Here is an 18,064-nt window from a genome sequence, read left to right on the forward strand (position 1 = left end):
ACAGGCTCTTGACCAGTGCTACCCGCGCCATCCCATTGTTGTTGCCATCCAGGAGTCCGTTCATGCTCTTGAACAGCGTGGACGTTCAGTGGTGCTCATATGGACCCCGGGACACGTTGGGATAGCGGGAAACGAACACGCCGACAAGTTAGCTAAAGAAGCCACCCGCAAACTGCCGTTGGAGATCAGCCTCCCGGCAACGGATCTCCGATCGGTGTTACGCCGTCGGGTCTTTGGGATGTGGGCAGACGAATGGCGCACTCTGTCTGTACCCAACAAGCTGCGGCGTGTAAAGGAGACCATGGCCGTGTTGGGTTCCTCCATGCGGGCCTCTCGCCAGGATTCTGTTATTCTCTGTAGGCTCCGCATTGGTCACTCTTGGCTGATGCATGGTCATCTGCTGCGTCGAGAGGACCCCCGTCATTGTTGCTGTGGTGAAACCATGACGGTGGCCCATATATTGTTGGAATGTCCTCTTTTAACCACCCTCAGGCGAACTTTTAACCTCCTGGGTTATTTATCGTGCCTTTTAGCTGACGATGTCTCTATGGCAGATCGTGTTTTAGGTTTTCTTCGAGCAAGTGGCTTTTCTAGGTCCCTCTAATTTTATTGCGTCACCCTCTTTTGTGCTGTATCTTTTACTTTGTTTTGTGTTGTAATTCAACTCCACCCTAATCTTTTAGGCTGGAGGTTTTAACGTGTTGCAGAGTGGCTGGCTCATCCTATTATTTTCGTGATCAGCCAGCCACAGTCCTCTGCTGTGCAGTTTTAATTCCTTCTGCCGTTGTTCTCTATGTTGTTTTTGTTGCTGTGCTCCGTTTTCCGTGTTGTCTTACCATTGACCATGGGGCTTTTCTTCCCCCGGAATTTTTCTTTTAGTGCTTCGCCTGACTGGTGGATGGTTTCACTGTGCTCTGTGTTTTTATGAAGCAAGGGACCGATGACCTTTGCAGTTTGGTCCCTTTAATCTTTAACCCAACCAACCAACCAACCTTTAGCACCTGTTGTGCCACCATGGCATAATGCGTAGGGCATCCATCATGATGATACCACATTACTTTACACAAATGAGGGGGTGCATCTTCAATTAGTCCAGGTAAGGTACATATTGGGAACCGCTCATACTGTCGCCCATTAAGAGTGCCATCTTTGAAATATGGGCCAATGATGTGGTGTCCTACAATACCACAACATGCATTGACTCCCCACTGTTGTTGATGTTCAACCTGGCGATTCCAGTGTGGGTTTTCTGGTGACAGTAGTGCATATTGTGAAAGTTGACATTCCCATGGTTTTTAAACATGGCCTCATCAGTAAAAAATATCCTATGCACAAAGTCATGGCCTTGCTGCAGAACCCACTGACAGCATTCCAGTGAATGTCGTTACCATGGTGGACTTGATGCAGCACCATGTGATTGGGTGTTATCTATGCCTGTGCAGAATATGCATAATGCTTGTTCGAAGGATTCCCATCTGTCTCTCCTTTTCACGAATACTTGCATGATAGTTTATTGCAGTAGCTGCCAGAAGAGATCCCTCTTTTGTTTCACGTGTTATGCCTCTGCTCTGGATATGCGTTCGTGGAGACAATCGCCCTGTCATGCGGAGCCTTGTAACAATATTCATGAATGTATGGTGGGTCGAATGGCATTTGTTAGGGTACCATTGGACATACACCTGTGCCACAGATCTGCCATTTTAGTGCCATTCTCCATACAGTAATATTATGTCAACCATTTCCTCTTTTGTTAATACCAGTTTGAACACCTTGAAGGGATGGACAGATAATTTAATATCACGATTACCAGAGTGTCCCCAATTACAATGTTCAGTCACTAGTATTGTGTACCTCTGTGCACTTCCACACAGACCAGCCTGCTTTGCAATGAGTCCTTCCCACACACAGCACTGATTACGGCCCATTCCTGTACACAACTGGAGAGGCAAATATTTGACCTGGGTGGTGTAATGGTGCGGTGTACACCGGCCGGTTCTGTAGTTTATACGTAGACAAATACAGTATGTACATATCAATGTTTGTGGCAGGACTCCCTAATATTACTTTCAGTCCTCAGGATAACAGTGAAAGTAAGAATATGGACATCAATCACATTGTGATTACGAGCAATGTGTGGGTCACGCTTGCATCGCAGGAAGTGCAATAGTGGCGCATTTTGTTCATTTCACACAGCAACTTCACATTCCAATTTCTCAGGATGTAATTAACATAGTGCGATGCAACCAACACCATTATTATTGTGATTTCTCATGTTAATGATTGTGTGTAGAATAATGTGGGGTGTCAGTTTATGTTGAAACCAATATTTGCATACTGTTTAGAAGGTCTCATAGTATTTACTATTGTGAGTTCTGGCTGTACAGTCATGCATTGAAAGCCGTTTGTCAATCTATATTGTTGTTCCAGATGCACTGGCGGTGAAAAGTTTAGGTGGAACACTCTTTATAATAGGTTTTATTATTATTTAAAAGTGAGTGCTGTTGTTCACTGATGCACAATTTTTCACACTTTTAATCTGCAGAATTGGAATACCTAACTAATTTTGTGTACTATCGATACAGGGGTTCATGAACTTAGTTGAGGAAGAGATGTTTGTATCTCATACCATTCCTTCTGTTCTGCAAGTAATTACTGTTTAGAAATCAGATAAAATTGAAAATGGTTCCTAAATTGGCTTCTCCATCTCCAAAACATAGGATAAAGAAGTATATGGAAATCACTACCTTACCTGCTGTTCAGAAAACATGTAAATATTCACTATCAAATCATTTCATTGAACTTCATCCGGTAATTAGGTAACTGCCACTTGGTGATGAAACAAACCAGTAGTGAAAATTGAAATATTTTCAAAGAGCAGTGTAGATGGTGATTACCATTTACTCTAAAGTATTTTGTATCTTCACAAATAAGTATAATTATTTCTGAGGATAGCATTTTATTCTACCATTATTAATGTAACCGATTCATAAAATCTGAAAATGTACTATCAGTTTTAATACTACTTCGTAGTTTATTTACACTATCAGACCCAGAGGACCACATGTGACTACAAGGCTCCTCTTCCACAGGATTGTTTTTCATTTTCTGCCACCAGTTAGCCCCTATGCCAATCTGCAACAAGATGTTTGGTTCACATCAGGCTTACAATATTTTGACTGTTGTAGCTCTCATCTGGCTCTCAATGATGTTGGAACCTCTGTTCCCCAGTGATATCATCTTGTACCGGAGCATACAGCCATATGGGTTGGATTAGTAGATTTTTGGTAAACTGCTGTAGTTTGAAATTCCTTAACAGACTAAGAAATTTAGAAAGCTGACAGACTTAAATGTGAATGGTTTCTGGCTTAGATCCTCATTTTGTTGTCTGCTTCATGCATTGCATCCTCTTTAAAGATAACTTCCAGATATTTAAGATCATGAACCCTTCTTAAGATCGGGTTGTTACTACAAGTAGCTGGAGTGGGTATCTTGGATAAGCACGAGTTCTGGTTATCATCAGATAAGCTGGGCAGAGAAAAGGGCTGCATCATCACTGTGGAAGAAAAGTTTGTATTTTCTTTGTAGGCCAATCTGAAGATCCTTTAAACAAGGTGAATAAAATAATAAAACCTATTTTGCAGTCAAAACTGTTTCTCTTCAAAACACCACTTGCTGTCAAATCCTGCCATGAATTTAAAAAAATTATGTCATCAGATATTCAATCTTTGATCATTCACCAGAACACAGGGCTTGCTCACTGCAGCTTCCACATTCTCTCTCACTGTATCAGTGCTTCCTTAGATCTGGGAAATCGGATCATGTCATTGGCAGATGCTAGATACGTGATTTTTCTCACCTTCAACCTGGATCCCTGCTAGCTACCAGCAGGTGGGAAACATAAATGCTCAATCAGATTATCTGTTTTTGGTCTTTCAATTGTAGTCTATGATCACACAACCTTGCAAAATATTTCCTATTTATAAAGATTACATGTGTAAAGCGTAGTTTACACTATGCCTCTAGATTGCACTACCAGCCTTACCAGGCACTGTATACGCGTAGCACATATTTGTGTAAATCATTGGTTAAACTTTACAGTCTTGGCCTGATTCAACTTCGGAAACACTAGCTGCACTCGTTCTGTGGGTAGATGTCATGTTGGTAAACTGGTAAAGTGAAATATGAAGTTGGGAATGGAGGAGATTGTTTGCTTTTTGTAGATCTACGATGTGGAATACAAAAACAAGCAGTGACATGTTGCTGCACTGGAGGAGGGTGTCCTAAACAGTCTGCACATAGATGGGTTGACAATATCTGAGCTGAAGAGCAAAAGTCATACAATTAGGAGTAACATACAATGAATTTAGAAAAATACAGACAAACAAAACATCTGGCTGTGGAACAGCTCATGTCTAAAAGGTTAAAATTCCATGTTTTTAGTATACTGATTCTTTCTTAAGGTAATGTGTGTACAGGAAATTTGGAAACTAAATTCCCAAGTGCATTTTCCACTACAGGGTGAACTCTTGACAATCTGTAATTGAATATTCTTTCTTTGAAACTTGGTGGACCATGCTTTGATAAAGATTCCATTAAATATGGTGTTAACATAAATGCATCATCACCAGGTAAAACTGTCTCTTCTGGCAGGCTGAGAGTTCTGGCTCTGTTGCCGATTTTAGAGTACTGCGTGTAAAAATTTCACTGTTGGGTACTTTTCCTGATTCAATCAAAATTATTTGGAAAGTAATTACTGTCTACAACTGCTAAGAGAACAATGCTGAATTTGGCAATATTGATTTCTGGAACACATTATAGCTACTGTAGAGATGAGTATAATTCACCAGTTGCCAAGAAACACACCCTCTGCCAGGCACTTAATTGTGATTTGCAGAGTATCCATGTCGACAGTTTAATTTGTAGTTTCAGTTGTGGCTACAATGCTTCATGCATTACAGTATCTTTCTTCCTTATTGTATTAGTAACTTCATTTAAAAGAAATGTAAACTGATCTGGTGATTAGAATGAAATTTTCACTCAACAGCGGAGTGTGCGCTGATATGAAACTTCCTGGCAGATTAAAACTGTGTGCCGGACCGAGAATCGAACTCAGGACCTTTGCCTTTCGCGGACGAGTGAGGAGACAAGGAGGAATTAAAGCTGTGAGGATGGGGCGTGAGTCGTGCTTGGGTAGCTCAGTTGGCAGAGCATTTGCCCGTGAAAGGCAAAGGTCCCGAGTTCGAGTCTCGGTCCGGCATACAGTTTTAATCTGCCAGGAAGTTTTATGACCTGGTGATGTTTATAGCAGAAATAACTTCTCAGGTCTTCCACAACAATTTCTCTCAGCAAGCTGAGCTTGATATCTTTTGTTTAACCAGTTACAAACCCAAAAAATCTCATTTCCTTTTTTATGCAGCAATTTCACACAGACAAGTATTAATTTCGCTACAACTTATGCAGCTGCCAAAACTTCCAGACATGACTCCGGCACTCACAAAACAATGAAACTGATGTGTACAATGGTGTCGCTGTGTCTACAGCTATGTAAGAAACTACATACACAGAACTCGTTCCTCGAAAAGATTGTGCAACTTAATGTCACCATGTATACTAGCCTTAGAAGTTCTTTGTGCACTTGTCAGTCTACACTGATCTGCCAGAATGTTCGACCCCCAACCTACTATTAATATAATCCTGTCCAGGCGATAGCAACATCACCTGGTTAGGAACGACTGCTAGTGAACACGCATATGGTGCATGTCGTATCTGCGTGTTGTCCCTGTGCAAAGCACATGATCTATCTTAGTTTGGCTGAGAGCAGTTTGCAATGGCCCAAAGACTCAGCACAAGCAGTTAGGAAACTGCTCGACTTGTTGAGTGTTCAAGCAGTGATTTGGTGAATGTCTCCAACACATGACAAAACTGAGCCAAAACCACATCCAGACATTGTGAGTTGGGCGCCCACCTCTCATTACAGATGTTGGACATTGTGGACTGGGTAGACTGGTAAAACAGGACAGGTAGTGAACCATTGCAGAACTAACATAAGACTTTAATGCTGGGCAGAATAAAAGTGTGTCTGAACACGCAGTGCACCAAACGCTCTTAATGATGGCCTTCTGCAGCCGACGACCCATGCATATGCCAATATTAACACAACAACATTGCATTACTGAAATGGGCACTTGACCATTGGCAGTGGACATAGGTGTAGTGGCAGCGTGTTGTGTGGTTTGATGGATCCCAATACCTACTTCATCCCGCCAAAGGAAGGGTGTGAATTCATCGTCTTCCAGGTGAACTATGGGACAGAGATAAGCTGGTGGCAGCTCCATTATGCTCTGTGAAGCACTCACTTGGGCATCCATGGGTCCAGTGGAGCTTGTGCAAGACACCATGATGACTAAGGAGTATTATACACTGGTTGCAGACCACGTACACGTCTCCATGATGATCGCATTTCCTGATGGCAGTGGCATTTTTCAGTGAGATAATGGACCATTTCACAAGGCCATGAGTGTGATTGAGAGGTTCGAGGAACGCAGTGGCGAGTTCCAATTGATGTGCTGGCCCCCCAACTTGACAGATCTGAACCCGAACACATCTGGGATGTGGTTGGACATGGTGTCAGAGCTCATCCCCCGCCCCATGATATACGGAAATTGGGTGACATGTATGTGTGGATGTGGTGCCAACTCCCTCCAGTGACCTATGGGGGGCTCATTGCTTCCACACTATAACATTTTTCTGCTGTTATCTGTGCCAAAGGACGTACCAACTATTAGGTAGGTGCTCATAATGTTCTGGCTGTTCAGTGTAGCTCATTGCTTGTAACAAATGAACTAAGCAACAACAAACACTTTTGAAATTAAAATGTTCATTCCCTAAACACAATTTTAGTGGTGGCATTAGTTACTTCAGTCCACTTTAGCAGACAACCGAATTCTCAAAGCAGACATAAATTATTTCCCGCTATACATAATTAAAACAGTTCAGACTGTTAATATGTATTAATTCACTTCCTTATGAAACTCTCCAGTTCCTCTAAGATCACGCTTTCTGAAAAATTCTATGTTGCAGTGGACTCGTGAAATAATCAGTCTCCACAGTTGTACTAAATGTCCACTATCCACCTAAAATTCAATCACACAAACGTCACCAAAACTTGCACCTCTAAAAATGAGCTTCTCACGCTTTAAAGACCAGCTTAAATATGACTTGCCCCCACTACTTCTTTTTGTTTGCTTCCTATTGGTTGCCGCTCTCATCTCTTCCCTACTATGCCACTCCATCCTAGTGATTTGCCTTATATTACAGTTTTGTGCAACTGTGAACCAATTGGCCAAAAAGATTTATGAGATAGACCAGATTCTAATGCTGTGCAAATGACATAGTGCTCTACATGCATCAGTGATCCCTTCCCTCCATAAACTCTGCCTTTTGATTTTCAGGTTTATGATGCATGAGTGAATATTCCAGCATGTGTTCACTTTAAGTTGGTTGTTCATTACCCTCAACCTGAACTGGATGACACAAAACCTCTTTAATATTTAAAACACACATTGTTAGCCAATATCTTTTCCTTCGCAGTAAGATTGTCACAGTTTTTGTAATATAGTAGCTTGATTAAAATTATCCATTTCATACAGAACATCAGTCAGTTCATGGGTGCATCACAGATAAAACTTGGTGCCTAGTTTCACATTGCATCTACCTTCAGGACACAAGTTCTTATCACTAAAATGATGTGCACATGAAAAGTTATACTTTGCCCAGACAGTGGTAAAATTTGCACTCGATTATGGTTTTGGTCTCAGTTGAGTACAGTGACATAGTGAGTAACAATTATGAACACTTTGTGAGAACAATTGTAAAAGCAGTGAACTTGATAATTCATAGTCCACTCAGTAATATCAGTTTATTAAGCTAGTGCACAGATTTTGCTCTGTTATGTCCAGACAGCACGCTGTTGGATGCAGCTGAGTGGTGGGGTCAAAGTAGCCACCAGTGGAAACACTATTGCCAGTTAAGAATTACTTTTGTTGACTTGAGTACGTGGTGTAGTGAGGCAATCCCGGTTCTCTGTTATCACTGGCCAGTGCTATCATATGGGTGGCAGCTTCCACCCTGGCTACTGAGGCAGTGTGTGGCGCTGCTGACAGAAAGCCCGTGGACGACTGCCAGCCTTAAGGCCGTGACTGTCGAAGTCAGTGGTGTGTTACATCCCACGGCATCACAGAGTCTGCATGGCCACTCGCATCACCGCAATGGCATGTGAGGACTACTGTGGGTGGGGTATGAATCGCTGCCCTGTGGTAGAAGTTGGGCAACAGCTGCCACTGTGGCACAAAATCCTATGAAGCAATCGGCATCGTAGGTGGCAGACCCAGATGACAGGTCACTGGGGCTGTAAAGTCCCGTGAAGGACATAGAGCTGGCAGCAGGTGCAGTTCAGTCTCGAACCTGTGGCTGCTGCTGGTGGTGCCCAGTTGTCTCACAGTCAAGTGTACCTCTGTTGTTGCGGTGCTGCTGCTGCTGGTATCCAGTGATGAGAAATGAGCACCTTCCTCAAAGTGCAGACTTATTTATATGCCTGAGACACACAATTGTTTCACTAAAACCCGGCACCCATTTACATCACCCATAACAAGAGACCTATTCTGGTGTGGCGACATTGCCCCATGTGTGACACGGTTTCTGCTGCTTCATAATGCACTGGCATGCCTGTCACTGTAACCCACATCTCGCAAAACTGGCAGTTACCAGCTTGTGGCTGTTAATGCAGCACTGCCTGGTGGGTTCCACCCAAGCTGACCTGTCATTGAACATTCAGAATCAACTTCTCCGTACTGTAAAAGCGGGGTAGTTTCTTTGAAGCACAGCTTATCAAATGACACTGACTTTTTATGCCTATAAGTATTCATAGATGGACAGCAGTATAAAATTGATGAATGTTGTGTGTTGTTCAAAATAAGTTTGTTGCTGTGGCTTAAAACAAAAATTTGAACTGACATTGCAGGGATTTTAATCATTTCCTGGTTATGTAATTCTGAAAAGAAATTAATAGTGTAATTTTTCTTTAAAGCGTATGTGAAGACCAAAATAAAAACAGTATAGTGGGTACCGGGAAAATTTGTAGAACTCTGGAATTATGCTCTGTAAAATTTTTGCATCTGGCTACTGGATATCCCTTCCTTTCCACCTATTCAGCACACACAACACATTATGCTCTTTACTTGCATGTGGGTCTAGTCAGAAATTCAGCCATTTCTGTAATGTTACTATGGTGACATGTGACTGACTTGTTGCTGTTTCATTTTCCAGATAGTTCAAAACTTCAGGAAGTGGCGGATCTTGCAAATCAGATTGACTTATTGACTAATAGTTTGAGTGAGTCAGAATTTGCTAGCACACCCATCAGTGGTAAGTATATAATGATGTAGATGTTACATTCAGTGTTAGAAATAACAGATTTATTTAGTAATTAAATTTAAAAAACCACAGAAAATATTTCTGGAACATTATATTTTTTGTAACTTAATGGTTTCAAAAGTGAACAGTGAAAGCAAGAAATGAATACTGCAGGAAGAAAGTGGATAAGAGAGTGGTAGTATGGGAGAAGATGAAATGGATGGAAGAATAAACAAAAATGATGGAAGCAGACAGTGAGGAGAATAAGAAGGTTGTCTATTGAATGGTTGAGACTAAGAAGACAGGTGTGATGGAAAATGTCAGAGTGAAAAATAAAGAAGGAAAGGAAGTTGTTAATATACGGGAAATACAGGAATACTTTGATGAGTTAATAAATCCCAATGGAAGTATGGAAGTGGGAAAATCAGAAGCTTGAGGATGTAGAGCATGTAGAGATGGCTCTAATGTGGACAGAAATAGAGGATGCGATAAAGACCATGAAGGGAGGAAAAGTACCTGGACTGGAGTTGAGTGGAGCAGCTGGCATTGTTAAGAGTGCTGTGGTTCTATTGGATCATGAGAACAGTATAGAAAGAGGGAGGGGGGGGGGGGGTGGCAGTTCTTCAGGTACCTGTACAGGGAACATGCTGTTTCTCTCCATGAATGCCAAGGAGTATATGTTTATCTTTTTTGGGACATGAGAACTCTGGAAAAAGACCTTCGTGCCAGGTGATCATTGGTTAGGCAGGGTGTGCACATAAGGAGAGTTCCTGGTCAGAGTGGGTAGTTTCCTGGCAAGGGCAGATCAGTTGTACTAAACAGTATTAAGTTGAACCACACTAGTGGAAATATGGCCCCAGCAGCCTCATCAGAGCAATAGTGTTTGTAAGCCAGAAGGATAAAACTCCAGTACATTTCCCTCATTTTATGTACAAATTGAGATGGAAACCAACCTATCTAACAAAGAGAGATATAAATATCTCAATATGTGGTCTGCACCAGGACTGGGAGTGAATCTTTTCTAAGTACGAGCCATTATTTTTTGTGGAGATGTCAACTCAATAAACAATACATATAGAATCTGTCCTGATCCAAACGAACTTCTGTGCTCTGCCACGGGCATTGTTAAGCTATCATGAAATTGGTAATGTCCTTGTCACAGTTATTGCTCAAAGGAACCTAAATATGTTGACAGGTATAATTTTCCACAAAGACCTTATACTTAAAATGCGTGGAAAAATTTCTTGCTAATTTGGAACAACATGACTGTTTCATCCGTTGGGTTCAGTGAGATTCTAAAGATAAGAGGGCAGTCACCAGAGCATTTATCTTGGGTGTTGAAGGTGGCTTACTACTGCATAAAGAAAAGGTTAACCTATCTGTGTAGTATAAAATCTCCTGTACCAGTCGTTATGAGATTCTTCAGATGTTTGAAATTGTGCTATACGTCATCTACAAATGAATCCATAGATCATGTCACCAAATCACCAGGCTGCCATGCTGGAAGAAGGGAACATAAGATCCAAGATTTCAAGATGTTAGATTGTTTAATATGTAAGGTAGCCAGGAACAAGTAAAGTTGCCTTTTCCATGTCCGTATGATGAAAGCTAACCCCAAAAAGTAAGTCTTCCATCATCAACCACAAGGATGCATATTCCTTCTCCTGCCTCATCACTGCACCCTAGCAGCCATTTCAATTCATCCGTACATGTAAAAATGTAAAATAATGCCCCCCCCTCCCCGCCCTTCCTCCTCCCCCCAATACCTTTACAACTGCACTCGGGACTAAAACTCGAGGCTGTGAACTAAAACACCTGCTCTCACTTCACTTAGTGGTTTGCATAGCTCTTCAGGGACACCAATTTGCTATGACATGTTCACCTATTCTAGATTATTATTGTACCTGTTACAAGAAGAAATTGAACCTGAAAGAGACCCTCTGTCTGTGTGTGTGTGTGTGTGTGTGTGTGTGTGTGTGTGTGTGTGTGTCCACACATACACCAGTAGCGGTATGCATATGAACAAATTTATAATTCACTCTTTGCAATTTCTCTTGTGTCCTACCCCCTCCCCCCTCGTGCTCCCCCCTCGTGCTCCCCAATGGCTGATTTTAATGCTCTTAATCCTTAATGGTGTAACTTTTAAGACCGCTAACTGTGGTAATTGTTAGAACAAGAGTTTTTACACCTTGACATTTTGTGCTAAATACTGCCCCCTCCCGCCACTTATTTCAGCCTTAGACACAGTCGAAGGTTCATGATGATTTCTGTAGTGGTAATTACCCCCCTCCCAGTCATTTCATGCCTCCCACACTAATACTCAGCTGGATACTCTCTATGTTGGATGCTTAAGAAAGTTGACTGGCACACTTTAGCACTTCCCTAATGCATGACACACCTTCCTATGGGACTGCTGAAGAGACCCTCAGACAAACATAACCATGATGATCGTGCACTCAGCAGACCTAGTGATACCATTTTCCTCAAGATTCCCCCATTGGAGGCCAGTTCTATGATGGATGTAAGAGATCACTGTAGCCATCAAATGTTGCAGAAAGGCTCTCCAACACTACAAGTGCCCTTTGTAGAAAGGTGCTCATGTCATTTTTAAGTGTATCCAAGCCAGAGCCTGCTACTTTATAAAAAGACGGAAGAAGGTGCACCGGAAAAATTTTGTATCCACTATTAGAGTTCATACCTCTCTTACAGACTTGTGTGAAATTACAATATATTTGTGGTCAACAAAATATGACTAATATCTCGGACATCTGCAAGGATGCCGTAGAGAAGTCTGACCCCACTATTATCATCAACCATCTGGCAGTGCGTTTTGCCTGAACATTAGTGTCTCAATGAAAGGCAAGCAGACACAGTGTTTTGAATGCTGCAGCTCTGCTTTCTTCTAAGTGGGTACACCACAGCACACTTATGTGTTAAAACTCTGTACAGTTCTGCCCCTGATCAAATGCAGAATCAAATTTGGCAACATCTACCTATAAAAGGCAAACACCACAACTTTGCTTTTTTTAAAACTGAATTTGTGTTTAGGGCATGTTGCCTTCCCAGTGGAAGGAATCTATGACCTTACTAGTTTTGAAATGGTTAGCTACAGACCAATCGGTCTTTCCAGTGCCCCTTGCAAGTAGTTTGAGTAGATGGTAAGTCGACTGTGCTAGACCCTTGAATCAAAAGGCCTCAGGTGTAACTCACAATGTGAGTGTGGGAGGGAAGCCAGTAAACCTACTTTGTCTGGAGTCTACCTGCATAATGCCTACATCATCACGTGACACTTCCCTATCTCCACCACCTTACATGAGTGGGTCTTCTGTGGCTCCCTCCCAATTTGGATCCAAAATTTTCTGTATCTTCAGAGTTCAAATTGGTAGTTCCTACAGCACTCCCCATATACAGGAAAACAGAGTCCCACAAGGCTCTGTCCTGAAAATGACCATCTCCTCACTTGACTCGCAGAGGTGTGGTCTCACAATCCTTACACAGTAGAGTTCTGCTTCTATAATAATTCTTTCAACATGAGTGTTACAGAGTGAGAACTACAAGACACTATACAGAAAGCAGAATATTGGCGATGTACACCACTTCCTATTTACCACGATCAGAATCTGGGTCATGCATTTTTTGCCAGCATGGAGACATTCACTCACAACTAGAATTGTACGTAATGACTACTTAATGTGATTAAGACATCACTTCTCAAGTGTCATATTTGATGCAAGTTAACTCAGTTACAACTTCTAGTCAATCCCTGTGGACAGTCTCCTGGTAGAGGTAGGGATTTCCTCCATGGATCCTGCACTGCCAACACAGAAATTCAGCTTTCAGAAAAGTGATTAAGTCAGGAATTCAGTTAATTAAATGGTTTTGGTCTATCCATTATGACTTTGTTTTCCTGAAATGTTTACTGAATACGAATAGCTAAAGCTGCTTCTAGATTCATTGGTGTGTTTGCCCCTTTTTTACGTTTTTTCTTGTAATTACATTTGCCATAATGCAAGAAAACAATTACGCATTGTGTGTGTTGAAATTGAACATATTCCAAAAAGAATTAAAATTTGTGGAAGCTTTATCTCCTATTAATACCCAGCACTGCTTTTTGCATTTACAGTTAGGTTCCAGCTCCTTTGCCCAGTAACTCCCTCTTTTGTTCTATCACTGACATAGGCAGAACTTTTGTTTCATCTTACTTGCCTTTTCATTTTTTGGGTGTTATTTGGATTTCTGTTTGTCCAAGAAGGTTTCTTAATCTTCATGGGTATCATGATGCTTGGTCTATTGGTAGTGTCATCCTCTTCGTGAAAATGGATATCACCACTTTGATTATTTCTAAAAAAAGGCCACAGAAGTATAGGTTAAATGTTACAGAGTATCAGTTTTAAATTTCATTATATTTCATGAGATTTTGTGTCAATTTACTTTGTAAATAAAACAGACTGTCAACAACCAGCATGTGGATGTTATTGTTGCATAGCAATTAAACCTTGACTAAGAGAAACTATAAATACATCGATAAAATTTTGGCAGTATAGTGCTATGCGTACTGCAGAATACTATGCTACTTATTCAAGAGTTACAAGGTCTATGTTGAATCTAGCATGCTGCAATAGCTTAATATACAAAAATGCACCTCCTAATATACTAAATACATTGCCTACCCATTGTGTAAAGGTCAGATAAATTATTTTGGTTATAGCATACAATGCAACATTAACTGGACAAATATTTCAACAATGCAGTACTATGATAATATTCTTCTCGGGTATGCAGCTGGATCATAACGTCTTCATGACACAATATTTCCGCGGTCCAACTGGCCGCCATCTTCAGGTGAGAGTGCTGGTGCACGATCTCGCCGAAACTGACTTCCTAGCGCAAGCGGCGGCCCCTATATAGGCCGCAGAAGACCCACAACGCGTGCGCGAGAAGGTGCCATAACTGCCCTCTAGCGCAGTAAACATACCGCGCCGCCAGTGGTGGAAATAGGCGAAATCGAGATATCGCTGTCAAAAATTAAAAAATTTTTATTCAGACGATCGAAACACAGACCGTTGTTTTTTAATGTCAGATAACACCGGGTCCCAAGTCTTACTTAAAAGATAACCCTTGTCTCTATTAATAAGATTGTCAGATAAACGAATCTCTATGGATTCTTTTAAAACACAGTCCCAATAGCGAGATGCAGGGGCAACCATTTGTGTCTCGTCATAGAGCATTGTGTGTCCCTCGGTGGGACAGTGCTCCGCCACTGCAGATTTCTCAGGTTGAAGCAGCCGTGTGTGCCGCTGATGCTCAACACATCGGTCCTGAATGGTCCGGATTGTCTGACCAATATAAGCCTTCCCACAATGGCAAGGGATCTTGTACACACCGGGCTTCCTCAAACCCAAGTCATCCTTTACAGAGCCAAGGAGCGCTCTAATCTTGGCTGGCGGATGAAAAATACTTTTGATATGATATCTTTTCAGAATTCTTCCTATCTTCGAGGAAATGCTCCCAGCAAAAGGCAGAAAAGCCACCGATTTGCAGGTATCTTCTGGTGGTTCAGGCAAAGGTCCAAACTGGAATGCACGACGGATCTGTTTATCTGTATAGCCATTCTGCTTGAACACAACCTTAAGATGGTCCAATTCTTGTGTCAAGGTTTCTCCATCTGAAATGGCATAAGCTCTTCTCGCCAACGGCCGCAGGACCCCCGTACGCTGGAACGATGGATGACAGCTAGAAGCATGCAGGTAACGGTCCGTGTGCGTAAGCTTTCGATAAACACTGTGTCCCAGTGTCCCACCATCCTTTCTGTCCACCAGAACATCCAGAAACAGAAGCTTTCCATCACTTTCCATCACCAAGAGGTCTCGCATACATTGCGGTGGGCGCCGCCTCCACGGAGTAACATTTCCTCTCTCGAAAGGGCAGCCGTCTGGTCCATTAGAGAAGACGAAGATCTGATAGCTCTATCAGCGGACAAAGGCAACGCAACGGTTCTTCTGTCATGTGATGACTATTTGGGGAAGATGGATCTCTTACTTGAAGAACATTGCAGGACAATCCAACTGAACGGATAAAACGGAAGACGCTTTCACTGCTGAAGAAGAGTTCTTTACCTGACGACGTTCTCAAAAAACTTCGTCCTGGTGCTGCCGTGCCACCGAGATTATACGGTCTACCCAAGATCCATAAGAAAGGGGTCCCGCTTCGTCCGATCGTGAGTAATTTGGGTGCTCCTACCTACAATCTAGCCAAGTATTTAGCATCTGTTCTTGGCCCTCACGTCGGTAAAGGCAAACATCACATTTCCAATTCTATGGTGTTTATTCAGAGATTGAAGCCCTTGTCTCTTAGTCCCTCGGATTTACTTGTGAGCTTTGATGTCGTGTCGCTTTTTACCCAGGTTCCTCTGGAAGAATCCTTGCAATTAATTGGTGAGAAACTGGATGAGGAAACAACCAGGCTTTGTCGCCACGTGCTGACGTCGACGTACTTTTTATTCAATGACAAATATTTTGAGCAGACTGTGGAGTGGCTATGTGGAGCCCATTGTCCCCAATAGTTGCCAATCTTTTTATGGAAGATTTTGAGGACATGGCACTGAAGACAGCGTCCTTAAAACCAACCTGTTTCTGGAGGTACGTTGACGATACATTTATGGTGTGGCCTTATGGGAGAGAAGCTCTTGACCGCCTCCTAGATCATTTTAATTCCCTGCATCCTAGCATCTAGTTTACCATGAAGGTGGAAAGTGATGGAAAGCTTCAGTTTCTGGATGTTCTGGTGTACAGAAAGGATGATGGGAGACTGGGACACAGTGTTTATCGAAAGCCTACGCACACGGACCGTTACCTGCATGCTTCTAGCTGTCATCCATCGTCCCAGCGTACGGGTGTCCTGCGGACGTTGGCGAGAAGAGCTTATGCCATTTCAGATGGAGAAACCTTGACACAAGAATTGGACCATCTTAAGGTTGTGTTCAAGCAGAATGGCTATACAGATAAACAGATCCATCGTGCTTTCCAGTTTGGACCTTCGCCTGAACCACCAGAAGATACCTGCAAATCGGTGGCTTTTCTGCCTTTTGCTGGGAGCATTTCCTCGGAGATAGGAAGAATTCTGAAAAGATACCATATCAAAAGTATTTTTCGTCTGCCAGCCAATATTAGAGCGCTCCTTGGCTCTGTAAAGGATGACTTGGGTTTGAGGAAGCCCGGGGTGTACAAGATCCCTTGCCACTGTGGGAAGGCTTATATTGGTCAGACAATCCGGACCATTCAGGACCGATGTGTTGAGCATCAGCGGCACACACGGCTGCTTCAACCTGAGAAATCTGCAGTGGCGGAGCACTGTCCCACCGAGGGACACACAATGCTCTATGACGAGACACAAATGGTTGCCCCTGCATCTCGCTATTGGGACTGTGTTTTAAAAGAATCCATAGAGATTCGTTTATCTGACAATCTATTAATAAGAGACAAGGGTTATCTTTTAAGTAAGACTTGGGACCCGGTGTTATCTGACATTAAAAAACAACGGTCTGTGTTTCGATCGTCGGAATAAATATTTTTTAATTTTTGACAGCGATATCTCGATTTCGCCTATTTCCACCACTGGCGGCGTGGTATGTTTACTGCGCTAGAGGGCAGTTACGGCACCTTCTCGCGCACGCGTTGCGGGTCTTCTGCGGCCTAAATAGGGGCCGCCGCTTGCGCTAGGAAGTCAGTTCCGGCGAGATCGTGCACCAGCACTCTCACCTGAAGATGGCGGCCAGTTGGACCGTGGAAATATTGTGTCATGAAGAGTTATGATCCGGCTGCATACCCGAGAAGAATATTATCAATTATTACGCTGGGAAAGCCTTCGTAGCCAATGCAGTACTATGCCACAATATCAAAGAAAATGTGATACATACCCCAGATTCTTGATGTGTGAGGAATATATTTATTTTCAAAATCTGAGAGAACAGCTTCCGGATCACTAGATGTTCCTGAAAGATAAAGCTGTTTCCTTACTGACGTCTTTCCACTGCTACAATCAGGCAATGCCATTTTGTGAAACTGGGTGGCTTTTTTAAATTTTTTTAAATTTTTATTTATTTTTTATTTTTTTACTTCTGTTAAAATATTCACTGTGATCTCTTTGAGACAATAAGAAGCTGGAATACCTGAGTTGCTAACTGTAGCCTGATACGAGAAACTAACAGAGATAGTGGGTTGTGCTGCACCTAGAGACAATGAGGAAACTACCAACCTGGATAAGAGGAAAATATGGCATAACACTCTCTTGTGCAGAGCCCTTCAATTGATCGTCTTCTGATGGCTCAAGAGTTGAAGACCAGATATGTTTGATACTCCTTCACTTGCACTAGGACCAGTGAACAACACTCCCTGCCTAGTGGATGCAGTATTTATATGGCAGAATGTATGGAAATTACGTGTGCCCTTCACTACGTCCGCACCAAGTCACATCTGCAGGGACTCATGAGCAGTCTACAGGCTATAGACCACTGTAATTCACAGTATCCTTTGGTAACACACATACAAGGTCTTTTCTTAGGCCTCAGTGACAAGTATTTCTCTGCTAGCGCATTCATATTGGCTTCCACCTGCTGGCTTTCTTTTATCTTTTTTTTTAAATCTTGTTTGTCGTC

At 42.3% G+C, this 18,064-nt stretch overlaps 1 protein-coding gene across 1 annotated transcript in view; it reads left to right on the plus strand.

Annotated features, from left to right (window-relative positions):
• Nucleotides 1-18,064, plus strand: part of LOC126190757 (EH domain-binding protein 1) — a 205,896-nt gene that overhangs the window by 40,207 nt on the left and 147,625 nt on the right. Inside the window, 1 exon segment of the mRNA XM_049931272.1 lies at nt 9,325-9,423. Within this exon segment, the coding sequence (XP_049787229.1) occupies nt 9,325-9,423 (99 nt within the window).

This window comes from Schistocerca cancellata, chromosome 6 (genome assembly GCF_023864275.1).
Source record: "Schistocerca cancellata isolate TAMUIC-IGC-003103 chromosome 6, iqSchCanc2.1, whole genome shotgun sequence".
Taxonomy (NCBI): Eukaryota; Metazoa; Arthropoda; class Insecta; order Orthoptera; family Acrididae; genus Schistocerca; species Schistocerca cancellata.